The sequence below is a fragment of the Plodia interpunctella genome, chromosome 1 (genome assembly GCF_027563975.2).
Source record: "Plodia interpunctella isolate USDA-ARS_2022_Savannah chromosome 1, ilPloInte3.2, whole genome shotgun sequence".
In the NCBI taxonomy this organism is placed as follows: Eukaryota; Metazoa; Arthropoda; class Insecta; order Lepidoptera; family Pyralidae; genus Plodia; species Plodia interpunctella.
Window position 1 is genome coordinate 5649973 of NC_071294.1, and position 25537 is coordinate 5675509.

General features: G+C 33.5%; 1 protein-coding gene across 3 annotated transcripts; it reads right to left on the minus strand.

The window, feature by feature from the left end:
• On the minus strand, nucleotides 1-23548 carry LOC128683544 (carnitine O-acetyltransferase-like). Of its 3 annotated transcripts, XM_053769272.2 has the most exons (14): nucleotides 23459-23535; nucleotides 23107-23151; nucleotides 22464-22496; nucleotides 19682-19927; nucleotides 13802-14013; nucleotides 13295-13445; nucleotides 12694-12868; nucleotides 11921-12114; nucleotides 10671-10771; nucleotides 10283-10402; nucleotides 9986-10108; nucleotides 3722-3920; nucleotides 2320-2457; nucleotides 1-923 (listed from the first exon to the last, which is right to left on the minus strand). In XM_053769272.2, the coding sequence occupies exons 2-14, from the start codon at nucleotides 23146-23148 to the stop codon at nucleotides 708-710; spliced, it is 1950 nt and encodes a 649-aa protein (XP_053625247.1). In that variant the 5' UTR covers nucleotides 23149-23151; nucleotides 23459-23535; the 3' UTR covers nucleotides 1-707. The 3 variants fall into 3 exon arrangements, with proteins under 3 accessions (XP_053625247.1, XP_053625266.1, XP_053625257.1); XM_053769291.2 differs by lacking the exon at nucleotides 23107-23151 and having other exon boundaries at nucleotides 23459-23548; XM_053769282.2 differs by lacking the exon at nucleotides 23459-23535 and having other exon boundaries at nucleotides 11921-12108; nucleotides 23107-23452.
• Between the last annotated feature and the right edge of the window lie 1989 nt (nucleotides 23549-25537).

The window sequence follows — 25537 nt, forward strand, 5'->3', positions numbered from 1 at the left end:
AAACCTTGAGTGAACTGTATTCCATCATAGGGTCTCCATGGAATCCCAAGCAGAAAATACTATCATACAAAAACTTTACGCTTTGCAATCATTACCACCACCAAATATATATATATATATATATATATATATATATATATATATATATATATATATATATATATATATATATATATATATATATAGGTAAATTTTCTTAATTATTAACTCATCTTCTGCAACTAGAAACAACAATATGTATGGAAAAACTGGTCAAGTACGAATTGAACTCGCTTGGGCTACATACGATTTATGGAATTCATATTTTCAGATAGTTTCAGAGATCAAGAGGCGTCCACAGCAACGCTAGGGGTGTCACGCGCGTGTACTCTACACGCAACAGCGCGCAAATTTAAAAACAACACCAAACATTTAAAATTACATCTATCCAATTTTTCTCGAATAAATTAATATATTTCCTAATTTAACCCCGATTACTGCACCTAACTAGCACTAACTAGCTTTCCCGTGGGACGCCGTTACATGAGGTTATAGGTACAACGGGCACATAGGGATTTGTGACAATTCAGTTCATACAATATCAGTTCTTTACAGACAGTCAATCCGAAATATAATTTTACTGGAAATTTGTGATAAGATTTGAATTTTGCGTTTTTAATGGTACGCACAAATTTCATGTACATCTTTACAGAGTGCTATTTTGAAATTTATAACTTAGATTGAATATTTTGAAGTAATATATCGTGCATATCTTGAAGCGATTGTTCCAATGCAGCTCGATATTCGCTACATGCAGTTTCCGGATTGGCCACAAACGCTGAAGTCGCAAAGTTCACGTCGTTGTCGCGTGGATTGTAGCACGTAGCGTATCCATTGGGCACGAGTGGACCATAACACATAAATCCATCGCACTTGCAAGCAACCTGAAATAAAAAAACAAAACCCGTTTTACACCTAGGCCTGCTAGTGTGCAAGTGTCCAGCATCATAATTTAATATTTTTTTAATAAAAAATATTATCATTATTATTTTTTAATTAAATAGTGGCCACTGAAACATACCATACATAATTGCTTTTATTAAAAATTATTACGTTGGATAGTTACCACAATTTACTAAAAAGAGAATGGTGGCCACCAATATAATCTTCGTAAATTGTGACTATATCCTTAGTACATATTAAAAACAAAGACCTCTGCCTCGTCTGTTCGCGATAAAGAAACGACTGCACGGATTTTTATCCGATTTCACCATTAGATAGTGTTCCTAAGGTTCCTAAGGTTTAGATGTATAATTTACTAGCTGTATACCCGCTTCGCCTGCTTTAATGGGTGAAAAATTGTATGGGACTTAATACAATTTTTAAGATAAAAATTGGTAAACATACATCGTCATTTTTGAAGTAAAAGTAAATTGAAATGTTATGTAAGGGGAAGAAGAAAATATAATAATGCATTATCTATTTTTGGAAAATTGCATCTCTAGGGACATGATGTAGGGGTGAACATTTATATGAAACTTCATTATTTTTCTAGAAAAACCCGTAAAATGTTTGATTTACGTTTGTGGTTATTAAAAAAACAATTTTTGAAGGAAAGGTGAAAGGAAGATGAGGTCCAGGGAGACCGAGGAAGAGTTATGCAAGCCAACTGAAAGAAGGCGTTGTTGCATATAGAGACCTTAAAAGCAAAGCCGAGGATAGAGAGGCGTGGCGTATACTCCACCGACAAGAGCATTAGCGTACGTAGTAATACGTCGTGGAAAATAGGACGGCACGCGTTGTATAAAGCGGAAGTGGGAGACATAGCGGGAAATGGGATAGAGACACATAGTGGAAAATGGGCGAGGAAAGTAGTGGGAAAGGGGGCGGGACATATTGCGAAAAACGAGATGGGACAATATTTAGGAAACGGTACGAGATCTCTACATGGAAGGAAGCGGGAAACGGGAGTGGACGAGACATGTAAGGGCAATCAACTACAATGAACAAGATACGAATTTAAATGTACCATATGATTATCAATCTGCGATGTTATACAGCGAATGATACGCTATTGGACCCGCAAAAAAACAAAACATTTCGAAGTGAAGGTGACGTATAACTATTGACATATGTTAAGCAATTAACAGTCGCAGTGGACAAGCTATACCATTGCCCCTAGCGCCGCAATTGTAGGTATACTTACGAGTAAATACATCTGTTTTTTGGGCAGTATCGCGACTCGCATGATTTGCATAAAATGCTTGCACTTTGCATGAAAGTATGTACGAGTATCGGGCGCTAGGGGCACAACCTAATAATAATAATTGTTTTACTTACTTGACTAGTAGAAATTCTCATGTGAGTGCTTTTAGCAAATCCTGCATCAGAGTATATTTTAGGCACTGCAATACCATTTTCTTTAGCTATTAACTTCAGTCCCAGAAGGTGTCTATCAACACCAAGTCCTTGAAGAGCCTACAATTATCCCAAATAATATTATAAACTTCATTTTGAACAGCAAAAATAATTATTTGTTCAGCAATATTTGGCCAACAGAGTCCACACAAGAACTTAACGTTTAACTGCATGGTCTTCTAAGCTACGCACCCCTGCACTTATTGTTGTCATCATTATCACTAACACCATCATCATCACCATCAGGACTCAACGGAATCCAATGGAGTCACTGATGAACTCTACTGACCAAATGTTGCTGCTCAAAAAAATATTTTTCTAACCCGCTGTAATATAATTATATCATTAAACTTGAACCATTTTATAAATATTCCTAGTAAGGTAGTAATGAATCACTTTCGTATAACTATGTTACAGCGTTATCTCTCTTACTGCGACATATATAAGTACTTTCGAAATAAAAATCTATGCACAAAATAATTTCTACAGTAAATTAATTTATAATGTGTAAATATTTACATTTTTGAAGTGTTTTTTAATAGTCTTTATTATTTGCTTAAATAAGTAATTTACAAACAAAAAAGCATGTCTTGATTGGCAATGATATATTTATTACATTTTAGTCTTAAGCACTTTATTTGTTAGACAAATTAAAAACCCCCGACTTTCAATATTCATTTCGTTACAACTTTGAATGGCTGAACCGATTTTGATCAAACATATCTAAGACGCACGAAACGCATTCAAATCGGTTCACCCGTTGATGAGTTGCGTTGCCACGTACATAAACAGACAGACAAACGCACTTAGCAGTCAAACTTATAACACCCTTTTTTGTGTCGGGGGTTGAAAACGAAAACCTTTATTAAATAAAAAAAGGTGAAATTTTATTTAAGACGGAAAATTATATCGAAACATGTTCGAGTAAAAACCTGATTTCGTGTTTACTAAAAAAAAATCATCACAAATGCCGTACCCACACGCAACATTAATTTCATTGGTGGCAACAATTTGCTACTAAGTGGCGGCAAATACAAATCTATTAAATTAGGGTGACAAAGAGTTATCTCTATGTCATCCTAATTTAATAGATTTGTTTATTAAATGCCTTTATCATCATACTTAATTCATTATTATCATCAACAATATCTGACATACCTAATTTCGAACATATGTAATTCTAACGTAGTAGAAATTTTTTTATTTAGGCAATGAATCAATCCACTTCCACATTATATTTCCGTACTGACTGTACGGTACATACGTACGTACAGTACACACACACATTTTAGTACAAAGTAATATGCAAATAAACATGAAATACCTGAACTGTGTAATCCTTATGGGCTTTTATAGCTTTTTGGAGCGCTGCTACTTTATCTTTAGAGGAGCTTTGAGGATTTAACATTGTTTTTGCAAAATCAATGGACTCGGTGGAACAAGAGCGAATTGTTTCAGTGCGACCGCCCACGTACATTCTAGTAGCAGCCGACTCGTAGTGTGCCCCAGGAGTCTTATAAAGCCTGTCCGAATTGAAAATGTTAATCGTAAAAAATAAAACAGCAGGTAAAAATAACTAAAATCTGCTAAATAATATTTTACCTTGTATCTTAAATTAGCAATGGTAAAAAATATCTTATGTGTTTTTCATACAGATTTTCACCGCCCATTGCAGCCCTTTGGTGATTACTAAATTTAACTCTTTGTACTTTACGAAACCAGTTTCGAATGGGTATTTGATTTCAAATATCGAATTGTTTATTCATACTATTATTACAAAGAGGTAAGCGTTTGTGAGTTTGAGGCGGGTAATCTCCGAAACTACCGAACCGATTTCAAAAATACCATTAGAAAGGTACAGTAAGCTGCAAAATACATAGCTGTCCCATTTTCGTGTTGGAAGTTGCAATAAAATTTTGGTAATTTTTAAGTTTTGCTTGGTTTATAAATAATACCAACTAAACCAAAATTAAATTAAAATATAGGAGGTTAGTATTACCTATACAAATGATTTGAAAAAAAAAACAACAAAAAGTATAATGAAGTTTTTAATTCAATTTTTCTTCAATTTAAAATTCATTCTTCAGTCTATGGAAATGTTTTGGAAGTTATATTTTATCAATTTGTAAAGGTTTGCCTTTTTTATAATTTCTGTTCCTTTTAAAACATTATAATCAAACTTAAAAAAAAACACAAGATCACAATGGTGGGTAGCGATCGAAAAAGGTCGAGCCTTTTAGCCCTTTTTTAAGACTCGCCGCTTTATAGCGAGGGCTAGAAGGCTAAAAGGCTAAATAGCTCTTAAGCCCTCGAGGCTAATTGTATTTATGGCTTTTGAAGGCTCGAGCCTTATAAATTTAAAGCTTGCGAGTCTTTTTTAAAGGCGGGCTTTTTTTCTAAAATTGTTCACTAAAAAAGGCTTGAGGCTTTTTAGGCATAGGCTTTTTTAAAGTCTTTTTAGATATAATATTATTTGACACTATTAGGTACTAATTAGGTCTAAAGGTGGTATCGATGATTGGTTTAAATATAGCAAAAACATAAACAATTACATAATTTTTGGTACATTTAATAATAAAATATAAAACCAGTATACGTTGACACTTGGTTATAAAGATTTACTAAGTCATAAGAGGCCAACTTAAAATAGTCATTGTTCCAAAAAGAAAAACAGCCGATTTTCATTAGGTATGGCAATGAAATGAAATTGTAAATAAATAAAGGATGTGTTAATAAAAATACAGTATCATATTTAAAAAATATAAAAATGAAATTAAACGTAATAAATATAACCAATGACACAACTTGGATATCTACTCATTTTCATTGTCGGAATCATCAAAACTTGGCAAACTGATATTAGCCAAACTGTCTTCTTGGCGTATTTTTCTAATGAAATCCAGAATCTTTGAATACGTCATCGTGCGTTTTTCTGGAGGAACACGGTCGAGCTCAAAAGCTAATAATTTTGCAAACTCTTTGTTTCTTTGATCATTTGGTTGCTGCTCTGAGCACAGGTGGATATCGTCTACCACTACCACATTCAATTGTGCTCGCACATCGGATGAGTCCCATCGATTTCTTTTATATATGGCACAATCCATAATATCTTCTTGTCGTACCTGTACTCCTTTGTCCAATTGTTTTTTTGATGATGATTCTGGTTTTAACTTTTCTTCATTTAAAGATAACTTCCTCTTCTTCTCGCGAGATAAACCAGGTAAAATACTCGGAGAACACGGAGGAGACCCGTCATCACTAGACATTTTTATTATATAATAAAAATGAAATGTATTATCTTAACGAGCCAAGAAATCACAATTGCTAATGATTAACAGATTACAAAATAGTAAAAATATCCAAAAAGTTGTGGGTAGGTGAAATGTTGACCTACCCACAACTTTTTTGATATTTTGGATATTTTTTTTAAACTTCAAGTTACAATATAATATATTGGATCTTTAACCACTGCGCATAACATATCCAAAAGAAAAGTGATTAAAAAGAAAAACATTCTTTAAAAAAAATATTTATTTAATTAGAGTTCCATCTTTAAAAATACTCGACTCTTTTGAGGATTAGGTTAATAGAAACGTAATGAATTATAAATGAAAGTTTTATTATGTATTATAACAGTTTAACATATTTTAAATCAATTAATGAAATAAAAAAAGCATAGGTAAAACATCGTTAGGTACGCGAACATTAATCACCAAAAACGTTTAGCCAGGATGAAAGGCACATTGAGGATTGTATGCTTTTATTACTCAAACGATTCCTTTTCTTATTGATTAAATTTCCAGCTTTGGAAAATGACTGTTCACTGGGAACGCTTGTAGCTGGTATACATAAAATATCAAAAGCCATCTTTTGTAAGCGTGGTAAGTTTAATTGTTGGTTTTTCCACCAGTCTATTACATCAGTGTCTTCGGGTTCAATCGGTAGGGATAAATATTTTTCCAGCTCATTATTATCAAGTCTTCTTTTTTTATAAATTGAAGAAAAAATATTGTTATTGACTCCAGATGCACCGGAAGATTCCGATAGATCGGATTGCTGTTCAGCTGCTTGATTTCCAAGATTGTATCTGGTATTAAAAAGTAATGTCATAGAAGTGAGGGGATCTTCAGTACCATTGTAATTTTCGGAGTAATAATCATTTTTTAATCTTGGATCGAGTATAATAGAAAACATAGCATACTCAGTGCGTAGCAAGGGAAAATATTCTTGCAATTTGTTGAGCATGGCTCCAGAAATTTTTTTCTTAAGATCATTATCCATCTCCTCGGCATTAGAAAGTCGATTCATTAGGACGTCTACTATAGGTACTACATAGTAAATACTTGGGTATTTTGACTTAGATAGTAAAAGTGTGGCATCGTAAAACGGCTTTAGCAAGTCAATCAATAATTTAACATCAGCCCACATGATTTCTTCAATATTGGAATTTCGAAATTCCCTATCATTCTGACAAAGATCATTGAGAACTGCTTTCATTTTATATGCACGCTCAAGCATAAGGTAGGTCGAATTCCACCTTATGTTAATTTCTTTTAGTAAAGCTAATTGCGGAATATCTAATTCTGCACACTTTTCAAAATAGGTCTGCTTTTTTTTAGTGGAAAAATTTATTAAGTTAACAAGTTTACTCACAGCTGAAATAGGCTCTTCAACTTCTTTTAGACCTTTCTTTACTACCAAATTTAAAATGTGTGCCAAACATCTAGTGTGAATCACATCATCATAATCATCATTACATAAAGTCAGTAATTGTAAACATTTCACATTTACTTTCTCGTTATCTGTAGTAATGGACATAATTCTTTTATGTAAAGCATATAAATTGAAGATTTCTACAATTTTATGTAATATCTGTTCAGCTTTATGTGGATACGGTATTAAATCGAAGTCCAGGATAAATGACTGTAATGCACCATTATCTATTAAGTGCGCAGTAACAACTACGTATGGTTTGTTCGTGACGGAGGTCCAAAAGTCAAAAGTCAAAGAAATTTTATTTGTAATCATTTTGATTTTCTCTATAACTTCAGGTTGTTTCTGTTTAAATAGTTTGTGAATGTTTGATTTAAGTGACGTTGAACTTAATGGCGAGTATTTAGGATTTATCTCAGCCATTAATTTTTTAAAATGTTCTTCTTCTACAAGTTTAAACGGATGGTTGCCGTGAACGATAAAATTAAGCACTAGTCGGTCATACAGTGCCTTTTTATGTTTGCTCAATGTCAATGCAGAAGTATTGCTGGTTGAGGTTGAGGGGCCTTCAATGCCTTCATGACTTAGCAAATGATTTTTTAGCGTAGAATGTGACGATTTTATCGAAAATGGTTTTTTACATATTTTACATTTAAGCCCACTGTCATTCTTCGTGTAATATGTATTCCTCAGCTTTTTATATTTTTTTTTAGGATTCGGAGAAGACTCAATACTCACATTTTCTCTAGAACTCGTAAATGTGACATCAGTAGACACATCCAAATCACCATCAAATCCATCATTTTCCATTTTGGCGCAAAGATAACGAGTAATAGTAACCAACGCGCTAAAATATAATTCCAACCCAATGTTTCAGTTCAATTGATGAACCAGTATTTATTTACGATATTAACCGCAACACAATATACTAACAGATATTTAACTTAACACATTTCCTGGTCATGATACGAACAACAATTCGAATAGAACGATATTAAAACGAATGAATGACGTAAATTAAACCGGGCATCCAGCAACGCATAAGAACAAATATACCTACCTACCCTCACATTAAAATATTAAACACCACGGAAATAAGTATTTTTCTTTGTCATTTCCAAGATAATAATGGCGAAATAGGAATCGATGTTATTTTGAAAATTGTAAAAAAATAATATTCACGTAAGTACAAAATTAATAAAATACAGTCTTATTTTTAAAATAAGTCTAAATTTGACTGGCCTCGTGGCGTAGTGGTTAGTGACACTGACAGATAATCCGGAGGTCGTGGGTTCGATTCCCACCCAGAACAATTGTTTGTGCGATGAACATGATAATTTATTCTGTGTCTGGGTGTTTTATCTATAATATGTATGTATTTAGAAATTTATATTTATTAATTGTTTTTACTACCCATGGCGTTATATGAATGTAGTGACATATTTATTATTATTAGCCAATGTCCAGCAGTGGACGTCCATCGGCTGAGACGACGATTTATTATTATAATTAATATTGTAGCCATCGCTATAAAACGGTGAGTCTTAAAAAAAGGCTATAAGGAGCCTTTTTGACCGCTAAAATGATAAAACTCTAATTACGACGCCAGTCTTGTAAAAAGGCTTTAAAAAAAGCCTAGGCCTAAAAAAGCCTTAAGCTCTTTTTTAGTGAGCAATTTTAGAACTACTGTTTCGTGAGTCCGCCTTTAAAAAAGACTCGCAAGCTTTTAATAGGGCTAAAAGGCTCGAGCCTTTTCGACCGCTACAATTGTGAGTCCGCCTTTAAAAAAGACTCGCAACTTTAAATTTAGGGCTAAAAGGCTCGAGCCTTTTTGACCGCTAATGGTGGGGCTTGAACCATTGATTTTGTCATTACGAGTCTGATTCAATACTGCAACACTACCGAAGATTACTTGGTTGTATTAGTGGATAGTAAGCCTAGAATATGTTTTACACTTTTGCAAGAAACTGCAATGATTCATACTTGTCCTGTGTAATGGAATTCCCTTTGTAAAACAAATGCAATTTTCTTTATAATGCATATTGTTAATGATTTCTGTCCCTGTTCATTCCTCAGAAATATTTAAACTATATAAATATAATATAAATATTTTAACAATGACATGCTCTAATCAACTTATTTAAGCATATACATTAATATAAGACCTTGCAGAACTAATTCAACTGATAGAAATAATAAAGTGTATAGTGTATTTGTGTTCTTGTTAACTTCAACTCTTTTTGAAGTAAGCACATAGTTAGGGGAAGGATAAGTGCCTTTTATTCAGAAAAAAAGAAAATAAAACTATGAAATCTTCTTCTTGTTTGCGTGTCGATGGCATAAGTAAAAGATCTACGTGTAGTTTATTTGTTTACTTATGTAGATGTGTGAGTGAACGCGATCAAACGTGACCGCTACATGCGATAATTTTTGTTCACTCTATATGGACTTTTGCAGCATACTGTACATTATCCAAAATTGCTATAGGCTATATTTTTTCTCAAAATTCTATTTATTAACTAGATGCTGCACGGGAGCGAAGCCCCTGGCAACATCCTAGTTAATAAGTACATTTGAGCACGAAAACAGACACGGGGCCCACGCGGTCCACGTAGTTTATTTATTGCAAACATTTGTTGCTCGCACGTCCGTCTGCGGTAGCCCTATATTTGAGCTCCGGTCAAATTAACTAATTTACCACCAAATCGACCCAGCCATTTAGCCGTGATAGCGTAACAAACAGACAGACTTTCGCATTTAAAATATATGTAAGTATATATGTTATATAAGTATATAAGCATGTCGCATGTATATTCTTAGTATCTTAGTGGACGATGGATTTTTATATTTTTGCTTGAAATAAATAAATAAGTACCTGTAAAATGCATATTGCATAGCCATTTGCAAGTAACTATCTGGGCTGAGCTTTTGAGACTTGATAAAATTTTTGCCGTATTTGTCGTAAGTGAAACAATTCAACTCGAGATTATTAACCAATCTGAAAGAAATAATGCAAAGAATAAGTAAAATACTATATCATTGGATCACTATTCTTGTCTGTATGTGGTATTATGTAATCAAAATTCACTAGGTATTTATTTCCTTTGGGTATTGTACTGTAATCGTAAATAACAAATAAGAAACAAAATAAACCGAAATAAATATACTATACTTGTCCAAATTTTCTCTGGCTGTTCGAATCATTCTCCTTACATCATCATTCACTTGGAATTTTAACTGTACCGGTTCAATAGGACTAGCTGACGAAGATGTCGGCTTGTTTTCTTTCTCACTAAAACAAAAAGTTAAGAATTATATCATTTTTTCTTCTTCTAAGATCATATTATTGTACGTACAACTTCAATAAGCCTCCATTTTTATTGTTATTTTCATTGGCTATTGTTTTACCAATAAAAAAAAAACAAATCCATCAAAATACTTAATACCAATGTACTATCAGTATTTCTTCTGGCTGTTTGATTGACCATTATGTCTTATTAAACGCAACATTTATAAAAATCAAATAAAAACAAAGTAAAAACGAAAAATTGAAACCGTACATATAATTTATAATATAATCCGTTAGAACGGCTATCGGCTGTCCTTCAGCGGGTGAATGTTCGTATGTTAGTCCGGTCACACCGTCAGCGCCGACAATGAACTGCAAAGTAAATCTGAACTACAATAAAACTACAAGTACAAGATGATCTACTAATACCAGAAATAGTGAAGAACAGTGCCGGTTTATGGTTCAAACAACGAATGTAATTAATAAAATGGAATAAATTAATAATTTAGGTTTTCTACCTAAAATATTTTGGTGTACCTAATACTACTCCTGCAATAAAAGTAAACAACAAACAATAAACAACAAACATTAAACATAAAAGTAGAAAAGACACAATAATAGCTATAAATTAGATTTACATAAAATACCAATGTCAAGTAGAAAAAATAAATGAACGTCATCCCTAAGCTCTTCTTTAGAGCTGAGTCGATCGTGATTGATCGAATTGTAATGATTCGATCACTACCCGTGATCGAGTCACGAATTTCTAAAAGATCTATCACTAAAGACCCGGTCGCCGCCCGCTCATGAACTGCACTTTCACAACTATGTTCGTCTTTTTCGTTCGATAGCATGCGGAAGAGAGATAAGTATATACGTCAATCGCTCGTTCTCGGGTTCAGTACGCTACACTTGTACCTAAAATGAATGAACTTGTTTGTTTAGATTGGATTTCAAATTTGATCAGTTGCGCGGTGACATGTGACCCGCGAGTGCGTATGCGACCAGACACCTGCATTGATTGGATACCTACGAGAATCCTGGAATCGTGTCAATCATACAATAGAAACTAAATCCATTGATCCACGAGGTATAGTTTCAAAGTGATCGAGATCTCTGAATGATCGAATCATTTAGACTCGATCACCAGGCTTACGGGGCGTGAATTACCGGGTTACAATAAACGATCGATTGACCCAGCTCTAGTCTCCTTCAAACTAATTATTATATTTGTGACGAGTGATGTCTTTTAATACTACAACCGAGAACTCTGATTCGGAGCACTCATTTCTGCATTATTTTCATGCATGGCGGTAACTAAGTCGGAGCATGCGACAGTCCTTATTTATCTGTGACAACAACATAATATTTTGATACAATCCTCTTATTCATAAAAAGTCAAATTATGTTTCAACTCTGTCAATGTCAAATATAATATATTGCGATAGGGACAAAACATATATTAGTAGGCTTTTAACTTTTTTAATGAATTAAGGTAACGTTCCAAAAACAAGTCAATACCTGAACAGTCTTGTCAAACCACCTATTGCCGCCATTACTCTCAGATCCTCCACCATGTATCGTTTGACCCGCGGCAACATTTTGCATCTTATCCTTATCATTATGACACCAAAGGCCAACAGGTTGGTCTAGGCATAAAACTGCTATACTCTTTTCCACATCAGCCAGAGATTTTACATTAACTTCATCTGAAACTAAAGGTGTAATAAACAAAAATCCATATCCATGTGGTATTTTTTGAATTTATTACACGGGCGGTAATGGATTGAAAAGATGAAATGGAACACATTAACCACTCTAGAGGTATAAAATTAATTGTTTGTAATACTCAACTAGAACTCGAATTTGCACCGGAGACGCTAAGGAGCGAGTTATAATGTTATCATAGGTTAGATTTCAAATGTTTCATTTTGCATGTTTGACAATTTTATTATTATGAATAATACTAGAAATCCATGAGTTTCAACTGTGAGAATATTCTCACAATTCCTTACATTTGAAATATATATGTGCATATTTTAAACAAAAGAAATATTTACCTATATTCAAATGTATGGAAGGCCTAGTTTCTAGGTCTAAGGGACAAGAGTCAGCGGATTTACTCTTATTATAGTTTTAAGGAGATTAAATTGTTTGATCTTCTGGACGTCTTTTCTAATAATAGTAAATACATCTACCAAGTACATCTGCCTACATAATATTAGATACATATATTGAAGTGAGAACAATATTTTAATTTGTTTTGGTATATGGACATCTTGTAATAGACTAACCTTTTCCAAGCAGTTCGTATGCTTGAGCCCATGTATCTCTATTTTCTGATGTCAGTATACCAATTGATACCTCTGCGGATTTCGTCGACAAGTCTATAACCTTCTGAAGTTGGTGAACAATTTGCTCCTCATTCAACAAAACGTTATCACTTCCCCAGAGATCTACATGGAAAATCTAAAAAGTAAAAATACTTTTGTAACTTTGTTTTTAGCCACGGAGGAATTACGTATTTCATTTGTTCTACAAGTGTATATTCTAAATAAACCAATTCCAAAATCGTATGTGAAGTAAAAAATTTGAAAAAAAAAAACAGAAATGTTATCAATTACACCTTTTTACCAATGTCTTTATTGTCTTTTAAGCCACCGCATTATCGGTGATTATTATGTGAAGTAGCTAGTGGTCAGCATTGATTTTCTTCTGTGATTATGACAATCTGTGTAATGATTTTTGTTTGGGATAATTTCTGGTTGGTTAGTTAGCACAACCGCTGGGCCGCTTTTGGTTAAATTTGGAATGGATACTGATAATGACCTGGGGTCTAATAGGCGAAGCTACATGCAATAGCTAATGTAAAAATAATGTAAATGATTTTCTTACATGATTGTTGTGGAAGACAGAAACATGCTTACTGTCATTGAAGGACAATTTATCTCTGCCTTTTATGGGTATTCTGCATGTCCCAAATATTTTTTTGTATTGAGACATATCCAAAGGATTCTTACCCATCATTTCTGTAGGAATTTTATCACTGAAAACAAAATAAATTTGTTGTTTCATTGTATAGATTAAAATATTATATAAAAAATTATCACTAAAATAAGTTTACGTATTAATTTTGTTAGCGGGTCATTGTGACCTTGATACTTCCAATCGCGTGCAAGTATTTCTTGTTGCAATTGTTGTTTGTTAGTTACTTTTCCATGTTTATTTATTCGCAGCTCATAAAATATATTCTATATCGATGCACATACGTAATATAAACGGGAAGTTTGTCTACGACTCATCGAATGTTCGAAAAAATACAAGTACTAACAAATAAATCAAATTATCACATGAATAAATAATAGTACCTACATACGCCTTTTAAAAGATAAAATTACCTACTTATCTATCAAATGTTTATATTCAAGAGCAGCCAACAACGTCTTCGCGGCATACTTTAATTGATCCTCTTGATTACAGAAGTTTCGAAACGGGAACACTAATCCTGGACTAGAATATACCACGACTGGGTCTCTGTACTCCAAGTAAGCTGTGTTTAACCACCACTCTTCCAACCAGTTAAGATGACTTTCCGCTCGTTGTTCCAATAAAGCCTGTAAATAAATAATACATTTATGTACTTCAATCCCTTCCATGGTAAAGTTTTACAATAGATTTATGTACATACTAGATGTTGCCCGGGGGCTTCGATAATCTTGGATAATAAACCTTATAATGGTGAAATAGTTTTTGAAATCGGTTTGAACAATATCTATGGTCGTAAGAAATGAAACTTTTTTATTATTAAAATGTAAATATATAATGAAAACCAAAAATACAACTCAACTATCGGCGGCAATTTTCTTCACAGCGAAACATTGTCAACTTATTTGTCTAACACAATTTTGGTGGCCAGTGCAGTTATTTTATTGTTATTTAAATCCTGAACACGGTTCGATAGTTTCGGAAATTACCCGCCTCAAACATACTCGTATAAACTCACAAACCCACAAACGCTTACCTCTTTATAATAATAGTATAGAAGTACATTACATACCATTTTTATCGTCGTATGAAATGTAAAAAGACTTTGTTGATATATTACTAGGTACTTATATTCGCATACGAAGAGAGGGAGTTAAATTGTTCCAGATTTTAGCTGCGGCATACTTGAAATTTCCTTTCAAAGCTGTTAATGAGAAGACAAGGCGAGATCTAGAGGACCGCAGTTTAGCTTTTCTAATAAATATGAGGGTTTACGACATTAAATAATTCCAAAGAGGAGAGTAGATAGATGGATATAACGGCGTGACGACATGTTTAGCATTTTGGCAGAATGGGCATTGTCCATTTTTTTTGAAAACATTTTATTCATATTTATATTTATGTTGTGAAATCATAAAAATACCCTATAATTAATTTTATTTTAAAAAAATAATGTTAACCTTTGTTTGACCTTCATGACGTCATCAGTGGCGGAGTACAGTGTACACATCAGTGAGTAGGTACTCGTATGATAAAAAAAACAAACGTCAACGTCAAACATCCGAACATAACAACATAACTTTAAAGTATAATTCCTATATACTTTAGATAGAAGCTGTTTAGTTTTTATTATATATTGTACATAGTAGGTAATATTACATTTCTGGAATTTTGCTTGCGTCTTATTAGGGCATGTAATTCGAAAACTGTACAATATGTTCAAAAATTGTTTCTTTCCTACATGCAAAAATAATACGGAAAATAGCCGGGATAAGAGAAGACATGCGAGAAAGATGATTTCACGAGGTAAACACAGAGTATTTTAAGGTTTACACGATGTACTGCTGTGAAGCTGCCAGTAGTTTGTAGCTTGTGAGAAATAACTATAAATATAAAGATTGACGAGAAAAAGTGATTGAAAAAATTATTTGAATTTGAATTTGAAGATTTGATGTAAATACGTAAATCCTGTAAATAACAGCCTTTGTACATACCGTATGTACCGTACCGTATGTTTATATCAACCAGTATAAATTACTTAGCTGCTATAATTGTTTGTCTTTAACATTTTGTTAACTTAAATTATTTTATTTTACAGCCACAGAGGGATTTGAAAAACTGCTATGTGTAAATTGATGAACGATGAGCCGATGTTTAAGTGTTGCATGGTGCAAGCCAAAATAAAAATCTAGCTCAACTGATGCTTCATAGGTTATTAAGTTGTTTTCTTTGAAAAAGCGATTGAAATCATTCCAAAAGTAAAACTAGACAAAACATAAATTTATATATAAGTGTTAATTTTTGGTCATATTTTTCCGTATTTAGCGCCGTTTTCGAAAACGCGATCATAAATACATAAATTGTTCATTTAATAATATTGATAGATCCAAGGATGGAGCCTTGAGGGAGTCCGTTTTAACTGGGGATGAAGATGAAACTGTGGAGGATCCGTTACTTTTGTCGATTTTGACAAACTGAGAACGGAACATAGGTAGCTTCGAAACTAAGCAAGAGTAGACGCTTCGAAACCATGAGAAGAGAGCTTGGAAAGTAAGACAGGTATATCAATAGTATCAAAGGCACGACAAAAGTCAAAAAAGAAGAAACAAAAGAAGAACTAGAAAAGTACCCATTCCATTATCTTGGGCTTCCAAGATATTACTAGTAACGTCAAGCAAGGCTGTGGCTGTACTGTGTTTCTTTCTGAATCCTGACTGTGCTTCTAGGAGAATTTGATTGGACTCCAGAAATTGTGTTAATTGTAAATGCACTACTTTTTCTAGTATTTTAGAAAGAATTGAAAGGATGTTTATTGAGCGAAGATCATTTACGGTGAGAGTGTTTGAATTTTTTGGCAGAGGTCTGACGATTGCAGTAGTTATAAATTAATTAATGATGAGGGTAATAGATTAACGAGAATAGGGTAGGAAAGATTAAGAATTTTCTAGGGAAATCTGATCAACTCCTTGAGCATTTGATTTCAGATTATGTAGTATTTGGAGATGATTTCTATATGATTGATGATGATTTCTGATAATATCTATTGTTATCCATTTCTAAGTTTAATCATTATCTTTATATTGTCGGTTATCCAAGGATAAGAACGATCTCTAATAACAATTTATTATAATGGTTCATGTTTATCAAATAGTTGAAGTATAGTATTATTGAAAGTAGATACCATCTCATTAACGTTATCTGCATCTTTAATGCCAAGGAATAAGTTTCAAGTCAAATAATCTATGTCTTTTGTAGGTCTATAAGAAATATGTTAGGGGCATGGTTTATCTTTTTAAAAATTTAACTCACATGCTATCAGAGCATGGTTGGTCGATTTGCTGCCAATAACACATCTTGTCACATCTCTAACTCGAGCGTTGTGTGCGAAGTGCAAATAACGTCAATAAGAGTTTATGATCGGTAAAATGGGTAGGTGATTTGACCACTTGTTCTAAATTGAGATGCTCAATTAATTCTAGCAATTTTGCTGATTCAGGAGATGTTTTATCCAAAAGGTTTATGTTAAAGTCCCCGAGGAGGATAATGTTATTATAATTTACGAAATACTGTAGCAAATCTGTTAAAGAAGAACACTCAATAATTGTACCGAAGCGGTCGATAGGCAGTGCCAATAACTACCTTTTTACCATTGATATTCAATTTTATCCACAATTATTCTTGTGTTAGAGAACATGCAGGAAAATTACAACTCCTAACATGTATTCCCTTATGGCTATAGTTCCAACCAACTTTAAAGTATTTGTTGTAGGTACATCAAAAACTTAAGTATATCGAGTGAATATAATTATTGTTATAAAAACAATATTGAATAAGTTTGTGAGTTAGAAAATAGAACAAGGGATTAAAAACTCCAGGCAGTTTTGTGATGTATGTAGTAGTATGAAAAGTGACTAGACACCGCGATTGCTGTATAAATTATACTTACGTATAAAACATTGAATATAAGAAAATAAATATACAAGGTGTTTGGTCAATGGCATATAAAGCCATGACAAGCCCATACCCCGAGGGTCATATAAGTTGTATAGTGATGAAAAAAAATTTATATCTTGTAATATTTTTTTCAATACAAAAATATTTTTCTTTAGTGACATCCCTAACTCTAGAAACGGACAGCAATACAATAGCAATGGTGTATTGCCGTCCTACTTGACACTACCCGCAAAGCGTCCGTTAAAACTCCTTTTAAGTTCTAATCTCCTAGTACAATTCAAAGTTGTGCCTCAAAATAACGCCGCCTTTGATGATGCCGCGCACGCGAGCGCGCGCCGCGTCGACACGACGACAATTTGAAATAAAATATCACGTTATAACACGTCGGCGTTTCTCAATCGACTGATGAAAGGTAACTACTTCCGCAGGATTTCAAAATGTCTGTCCGCCTAGTGCCTATTTAAAGTTCCTCGCGCTAAATGTGAAAGAACCATAGATTTGTGTGTTTCTTCCCCAGGGTCCACTTGCCTACTTTTTCTTTTACTCTTCGCACTGTATGTTGTTAGACCATCATTGCTAAAACCGCTTTCCGAGATAACTCTAAGATGCAGCACCGTGTGAACAAGTAATAGTAAAAAAATAAATAAACAAAGTACCTACTCATACCATACCATACATCACGATACTTAGTTTTTTTTAAATTATTTACATCAATAATAATTTATTTCCTTAATTGAAAAACGTAAACAACAAACTACAAAGATTTCACATCAAACTTTTTTATGAGTAATACAGAAAGTTATATAATAATAAATCATACAGAACCATGGAATCGACACTAAAAATAATAGGCAATATTTCATTCCATCCATCTCTTTCCATCCTATTTCATTCATATTCACACAGGCGCAACGTTATTTTAAAGATCAGATTAGCAGAAGAGATATTCCATAAATTGTACCTAATTGTTTACTTTGTAATAATTTTAAAAGTTGAATTGCTTCAATTGTGAATAAGACAACATTTCTTATTATTGCTTTTACTTAAGTTTTCAATAGAGACAGTTCCGTAAATGCGATTTTGCATGTATTTCATAATTAAAAAAATAATATTGTCCTCTCAGACTTAACGATATTAGAAATAAAAGCCATGTTTTGATCATCATAATTTTCATCATCATAATTTGCACAAATCCTGGTACTGAGGTCAATGAACAATAAGTTGTACAGATTAATGAAATCAGCTGTTCCAGGGTTGGCACTGCACCAATTTTACCATGATCTATAATCTTAATTACTCTCTATTGTGACGTTTTTTCCACATGGAAATATTTTTCTGAAAATGTGGATACGATACCCTATCTACCATTTTCGGCTTTATATACCATTGACCAAACACCTTGTATAAGTAAGATTGTAAAGGTAGTCAAAAATATAATATTATGTGGTTTGCATTTCACTTCTCATTCACATTACATTGCAGTGTGGTTGTCGTTGTGTCACAATGGCACAATGTGATTGGTTCACTGAGTTTCACTTCGAATCGATTCGATGGTGAGAAGTGAAATGCAGACCCACACTCACCCCTCTGAGGAGCAGGCGGTTTTAACTGCGGTGGTGAGCGAAAGTCAGTTCTATCACGAGCCCGAAAGCGTCGGACCCGTGATAGAAGCGTGAATTTGCCTGTTACATATTACTTTATTACCATAAAATAAAGTGGTTCCGTATTCAAAACGGCTATACTGCTTAAAGAAATGCAAAGGATTTCCAATGTTAATTTCGAGGCAATGTTAAATTAGGAGTAAACCACGCAATATACCAATCCCCACAAACATCCAACATAATATAATAAAACTGTAAGTGGGCTATGTCTGTACATAGGAGATATTAAAGAAAAATAATTATGAGGGTCTTTATGGGACTAACAGAAGCCAAAATATTTCGGGCGTAGGCAACCAAGTTTTAATACCGTGGGTGTTCAAGAAAATAAAACGGCTAAAAAGTACTTTCTCGAGCAGGGGGACAGTATAGGCTAAAATAAGTAACGTTCTGTTAGGTATATGCGGGATGGAAAAGACAGCGAAAGTTACTTAGTACAAATATTCCACGTCTGGATGTATGCAGGTAAGTATATGTATGTATATTTGTATGAAAAGTAAAAAAAAACATGTAAGTACTTACATAATGTAAGTATTGTATTACCTAAGTAGTTTTACGAAGAAAAGTAGCACGATTGTTTTGTTTTGAACGTGTTCATAACTTTATAAATGAATCATCTATATTGTTACACTACAAATAAATATAATTATATTTAGAAATCACGTCAAGATGAGTAACTGCTTACTTGTAATTTGTGTCCAACACCATCAGCAGATGCAAAATCTTCTACAAGATTTGCAGTAACTGCAAACTCTTGTTCAGACAAATAGGGCTTAATTGACTTCAAATATTTTTGGAGAGTGTCCTTTAGCTTTGGTACAGGTAATCTTGGCAAATCCTGCTTATTTGATCCAAGACTAACTGACGCATAGTTGCTCGTCACTTGAAAAGAGCTAACATAGGGCTCTAAAAATACAATTCGAGGTCCACCCTGTAATGAACACAATAAATAAGTAATTAAGCAGAAGCAAATTATTATTTTTATTTTCAATATTAGACTTCACTAGAAGTCGTTCACGCATGTGTATTTTTTTTCATCTTGTTAGAATTTAAATAAATATAGGCTAAGACGCTCTATCTATGACGGCGGATACAACCGGGATAACTCTCAGATAAGAGAGAGATGGGCATCATTTGATAACGAAAGGCCGCTGTATAAGCTGCTATTACTTCAAGTTCAAGATAACCACAATAAAAACAAATCTAACTTCGTGTTTAAACCATTTATTAAAAAATCTCCCCACATCTAGCGACAAAGCAGCAAGTGGCAACACTGCTGATCGGTTTGGATTCCGAATACAAGAAACTGATTGAACATCTGTGCTAGTATTACGGAATTCCGAATATGAAAACGTCATCACGAATTCTAATTTGGTAACTAAAATTATGCGGCCGCGCCTATATTATTGTGCACTAGCTGATGTCTGCGACTTTGTTCGCGTGGCGAAAAAATTTTTGGTAAGGTGTCAAAATTATAAGGGAAATTTAACAGTACAGACAAAGCGTAACGATACCTATACAGAAGATGCTCATCAGACTGAAAAACGTTTGTTAACGCGTCAATTGTATATTTCCTATAGTTTAGCTGGGACATTATGACTCTTCTTCAGGTGTTCCAGATCTTATTTTTATATTTCAACAGAAAATACTCATTAGGCTGAAAAACTTTTGTTGTCCTTATTTCTATATTTCCTATAGTTTAACTGGATTCCTATAGTTTACATCAGGTGTTCCAGATCTTCGATTTTCATACCTGAACAGAAAATGCTCATCAGGCTGAACAACTTTTGTTAAGGCGTCATTTCTATACATATTTCCTATAGTTTAGCTGCACCATCATAGTTAATCATCAGGTGTTCTAGTTTTCAAAATCAGTTATACCCTATATGTTGCCCAGGCTTAATAGCTATATAACAAAAAAAGTTTCATTCGAATCCATCAAGTAGTGTCGGATATTACCATGTACAAACAGACAGACATACATAGTTACAGATATACAGACAGATTTTTTGTTTGTATGACTCTAGCGTCAAATTTTGCTTTTATGTTCAATGTTCAATGAACAGGTAAACAACACGTACTAGCTTTTGCCCGCTTTGGCTTAGCCCGCGTGAATTTCATAGCAAAATCTCAGTAATTTTTTTATTGCGTATTTAACGGGATGAAATGTATCTAATTTTCCTACAGGACTCTCCTTATTTTCCGGGATGAAAGGTCTAAAGATATTAACCCGGGATTCTGAGGCATTTTTTATTAATAGTTAGTTTTTCAATTATCCTACGGGAACCTGACCATTTACCGGTACGAAATGTATCTAAGATGTTAACCCGGTATATAAGGTACCTACATACCAAATTTCAAGCAAATCGGTCCAGTAAATTTTGAGTGATGCGCGTTCAGACAGACAGACGGACAAAAATTTCCAAAACTATATTTTCGTCATCTATATCAGTAACTATGTATATTCCATGAAGAATTTTAAAAAAATATCCAATGTACAAATTTGGCCTTTCTTCAATTTGATTATATGTATTGAGTACTAATTGATTAAGTATTGATTAAGAAATGAGGGGGCGATCCCATTAGCTCGATCCTAATCAATCAAAAACTACCAAAATGACAAATCAAAACAGTTTTATTTGTAACAGACACGTCCCAAACTTTTTGAAAGATAAAAAGCTGAAATTCGTCAACTGCATTTATCCCGCCAGAGTACAGCAGTGTATGTTAGGTAACAAAAGCTTTGCCGCCTTTTGATGTGTCGATTAAAACGTTTATTTTAGTATTTTATTAATCCTTTCATTATATAAGAATTCGTTTGTAAAAATATACAACAATATAGCATATTCGGAAAAATATTGGGAAAAATCGTTTGCCATAAGATAAAAAAACTTCGAAAACTATGGGATACGCCTCACGCTGTAAAATTTTGGAGCCAGTAAACGGTCGAAAAATAGCTCGGAATACTTGACACGTGAAGACTTTATTAAAATATGGATTTCATACAAGTTTATATCAGTTGACCAAATAATGCAGAACATAACCTAAAATAGTGTTATTATTGTCAGGATAATCCACTAAATTCTTCCTTTTTATTTTTGGTCGTAAATCTGCAATAATATTGAAAATCGGCGCTTTTTGCCTCCATTGGCAATGCTTGTGTACCTTAGTTGTACCAGTAGCGCCATCTGCGCTGAGCTTTGCGTAATATGCCCTATTTTATTTTAATGTGACGTAAAAATTACGTCTGTGTACTTAATGACGTCAAAAATGTAATGACTGATAAAACATGCTAACTTTTTTATAAATATCAGGGCCAACGTGGTGTGAGCCCTGGGCCCGGCGGCTAAGCACGCCACATGTAACCAATTTAGTAAAAAAATTAAATAAAAAAGAAATCAGAATCAGTCAACATCCTTAATCTTAGGTAATTAAAACTATTCCTGTGGAACATATACAATACATACCATTTTTTTTAACATTCCACGCAACATGTTATTCTGTAACAAAAATTTAATTGTAAAATTCTAAAATCCCATTTTAAATTTATTTTTAAAGAAACACCACTACACTTTTTATAACTTATAAATTTGTTGAAACCCTTGGTACACAAGTCTAACTCACTCTTGACCATTTTATTAGTTTCTAATATTAAGTGTAATAGGTATACAATTTCATGATAGTTTACTATTTTTAGCAATGCAAAGTCATTTTTTGCTGTAATCTTTACTATATCTAGTAGTTCTTTAAAGAATCACAAAATAAAACCATGTTCAGACTCATAAACATTTTTAAAGTAATTTTCCATAAATAATTCCGTTAGCTGATGTATTGGTTTTTCTTTCGCCTTCTGATTTCTACATGTATTTCCCTACATAAAACTTTACTAGAAAGGATTCCTTTATAGGATAAATCTGCGCCACTCCGCCATAGCATTTCCTATTCTGTATTTTGTTTCTATTTATGTATTTTTATGCCATAAAACATCTCAAACTATCAAATATGTTGTTTTATAAAAAAGATATTTCTAGAGAGCTTGCTTTCCACACAAATGCAAAAATTTTGAATCTCCATACTACCTATTAAAAGCGTGTAATTTAAACAACTTACATTTTTATCAGTGGACTTTGTAACCTCTCTATTGATAGACATCAGCTGTAAAAATTGGAAGTAAATAATAAACTCCCGGGAGAAAGTTATTATAGTTGAGTTGAGACCAAGACGTTCGACGTTGAAATGTTCTCTCGGGTTCTCACTTGATTTTTTTTATATTTTCATTTAAAACCGGTTTTGCAAAGACAGGTAATTGATCTAATAAAGTAATGTTGTTCTTGTCTTGTAAATACTTATTTTGTGTATTGAAATATACATACTAGCAAGTGAAAATATAATTTGAAGACTTTATGTAATAAAAAAAAGAATAAAAGGATATACGATTAATTATAAACTAATCTTCACGTACCTACAAACAAGCTGATTTTTAGTACATAAATGTGTACACTCTTCATGTGTGTGAAGCTGATGCTGTCAACGTCAACAAACTGTCAGTTTAGAGTTAGAGTGTTGCCAGCCGGGTCTGTCTGTCTCTTATAACCTGTGGAGGCACGAGAATTTCGAAGCGGCTGGCGGTCTTTTTTTTGTAAGTTTAAATTTGTGTAAAATTTGTAAATATTTGTAAATCTTGTCGTAAATACTTTTTCTGTTGTATATAACAACTTCATTTATAATGTTGTATAGTTTATTTTGTATATAAATCATGTTGCTGAACTCGGGGTAAGTTGTTACCTTTTAGATGATGGGCGGCAAGAAGAGAATAAAGAAGGAGGAAGACTCCGAATCGCCTTCATTTATCAAGGTTCTGATAGCGACTCGGAATACTCCGACGCATCGGACTCACCGCTGGATATAGGGTCGCTGACTATAGCCGAAGATATCCATAGAACAGATCAGGGCACAAGCATGTTATTTTTATAACTAATTCAGATGAAAACGTTCCAATAGGTACCTGGGACATGATGTACCTGAGCAATAGCTTTACCCGATTCGTTAAGGGAATTAGATACTTAAAAAATTCAACAAATTTAAAACGGGGGTTGTTGTTTGTTCTTGGATAATGCTTCATTTCAAACAGAGCCTCGCATCTCTATTTCCATTCCGGTAATTGAAATAACTGGTGTCATTACAAACGTACCAGCAGACATGTCCAATAAAACTATCTATGAATCTACTGTCTACCACAATAAAAAAATCATATGTGTTCGTAGAATTTTGCGTAGGATAAAGGACGGCAACTCTTTTCTTCTTCAACCCACACGAACTGTGGCAATCACGATTGCATCCTGTGCATCTTTACCAGACTATATGTAACTCAATACAAACCGTGGCAATTTCTCGACAATTTAATAATAAATCAGTCACCATAGTGTTTCTTGTCCTAGTATCAGCACACATAGATTCTGTAAAATTTCTTCTTTATCCAAACCTTTTATTTTAGGGTTGTCATTCTAGTGATGCTCGTGGTAGGGAAATTTTAGATATTAATGATAAAAATAATTTAGTTTTATTAAACAACAATGTGCCTGCTATAATTGGTTCGAATTTTGCTGATCTTGATCTCACCATAGTATCATCATGTCTAGCAATACAGTGTGAATGGCAGGTTTGTGACAATACACTTGGAAGTTATCATTTACCTAATTTTACTAAGTTGTATCTGAGATCCAATACTAACATGCTTCATAACTCTTCAAATTTACTGAGACATGTTAACTTAAAATTGGTTGATTGGAAGACTTATGAAACACAGATCAATTTATCGCTGTCTAATTTCAATATTAATCACATGGACCTCATTGATTCTTATAATCGTTTTTGCTCTATAATTTCTAGTTCTGTCGAAAATTTAGCTCCTAAACTTAAACATTTTGTCTTACCTAACAACAGTGAACATCTTTGCCATGGTGGAATTACATTACAGCAGTAGATGATGTTAAAGCTTATATTTTGTTTAGGTAAATCTTGTCCCTCTACAGAAAATTAAGAAAAGGCAAATCAGCTGGTATCAATATTGTTCTTCTTTAAATCGATTAACTTCTATGAGTGAAATTTGGAAGAAAGTTAAAAAAAATACAATTCATACTCTTTACCTATTTGGGGACGTGGTTCTAGAGCGAAATAAATACTCGATCAGAAGGTAGGAATCGAATCGAATGACTTTATTGCACAATTGTAGCTGTATATATACAAAAATATTTACAAAGAGAAAGCGTATTAACCAATCAAAAAATCGGAATTATTCTTCGCTCTCCTTGTCCAATGCATGCTCTCCTTGTCGCACAGTCGGGCCGATGCGGCGCGCGGCGATTTCGCGGTATCTATAAATAGGTCCCGCAGTGGCGTGGCTCTTTCTTTCCATGGCGAACGGCGAGGCGAACGGACGTCTGCGTGTACTTCACTCGACGACGGTGGTGAGCGCGGCGATACATCGCGACGGTGCATGAAGATGATGCGTTGTAGTTCTTATCAGAACTAAGTGCATGTT

Excerpts from the sequence above, each read along its gene's own strand:
- LOC128683544 (XM_053769272.2), bottom strand. The coding sequence starts at position 23,148 with ATGTCTATCAATAGAGAGGTTACAAAGTCCACTGATAAAAAT. Across the intron at positions 10,772-11,920 it reads GGTTTGACAAGACTGTTCAG|TTCATTGTCGGCGCTGACGG; the intron begins GTATTGACTTGT and ends TTTACTTTGCAG. Across the intron at positions 924-2,319 it reads TGAGAATTTCTACTAGTCAA|GTTGCTTGCAAGTGCGATGG; the intron begins GTAAGTAAAACA and ends TTTTTATTTCAG.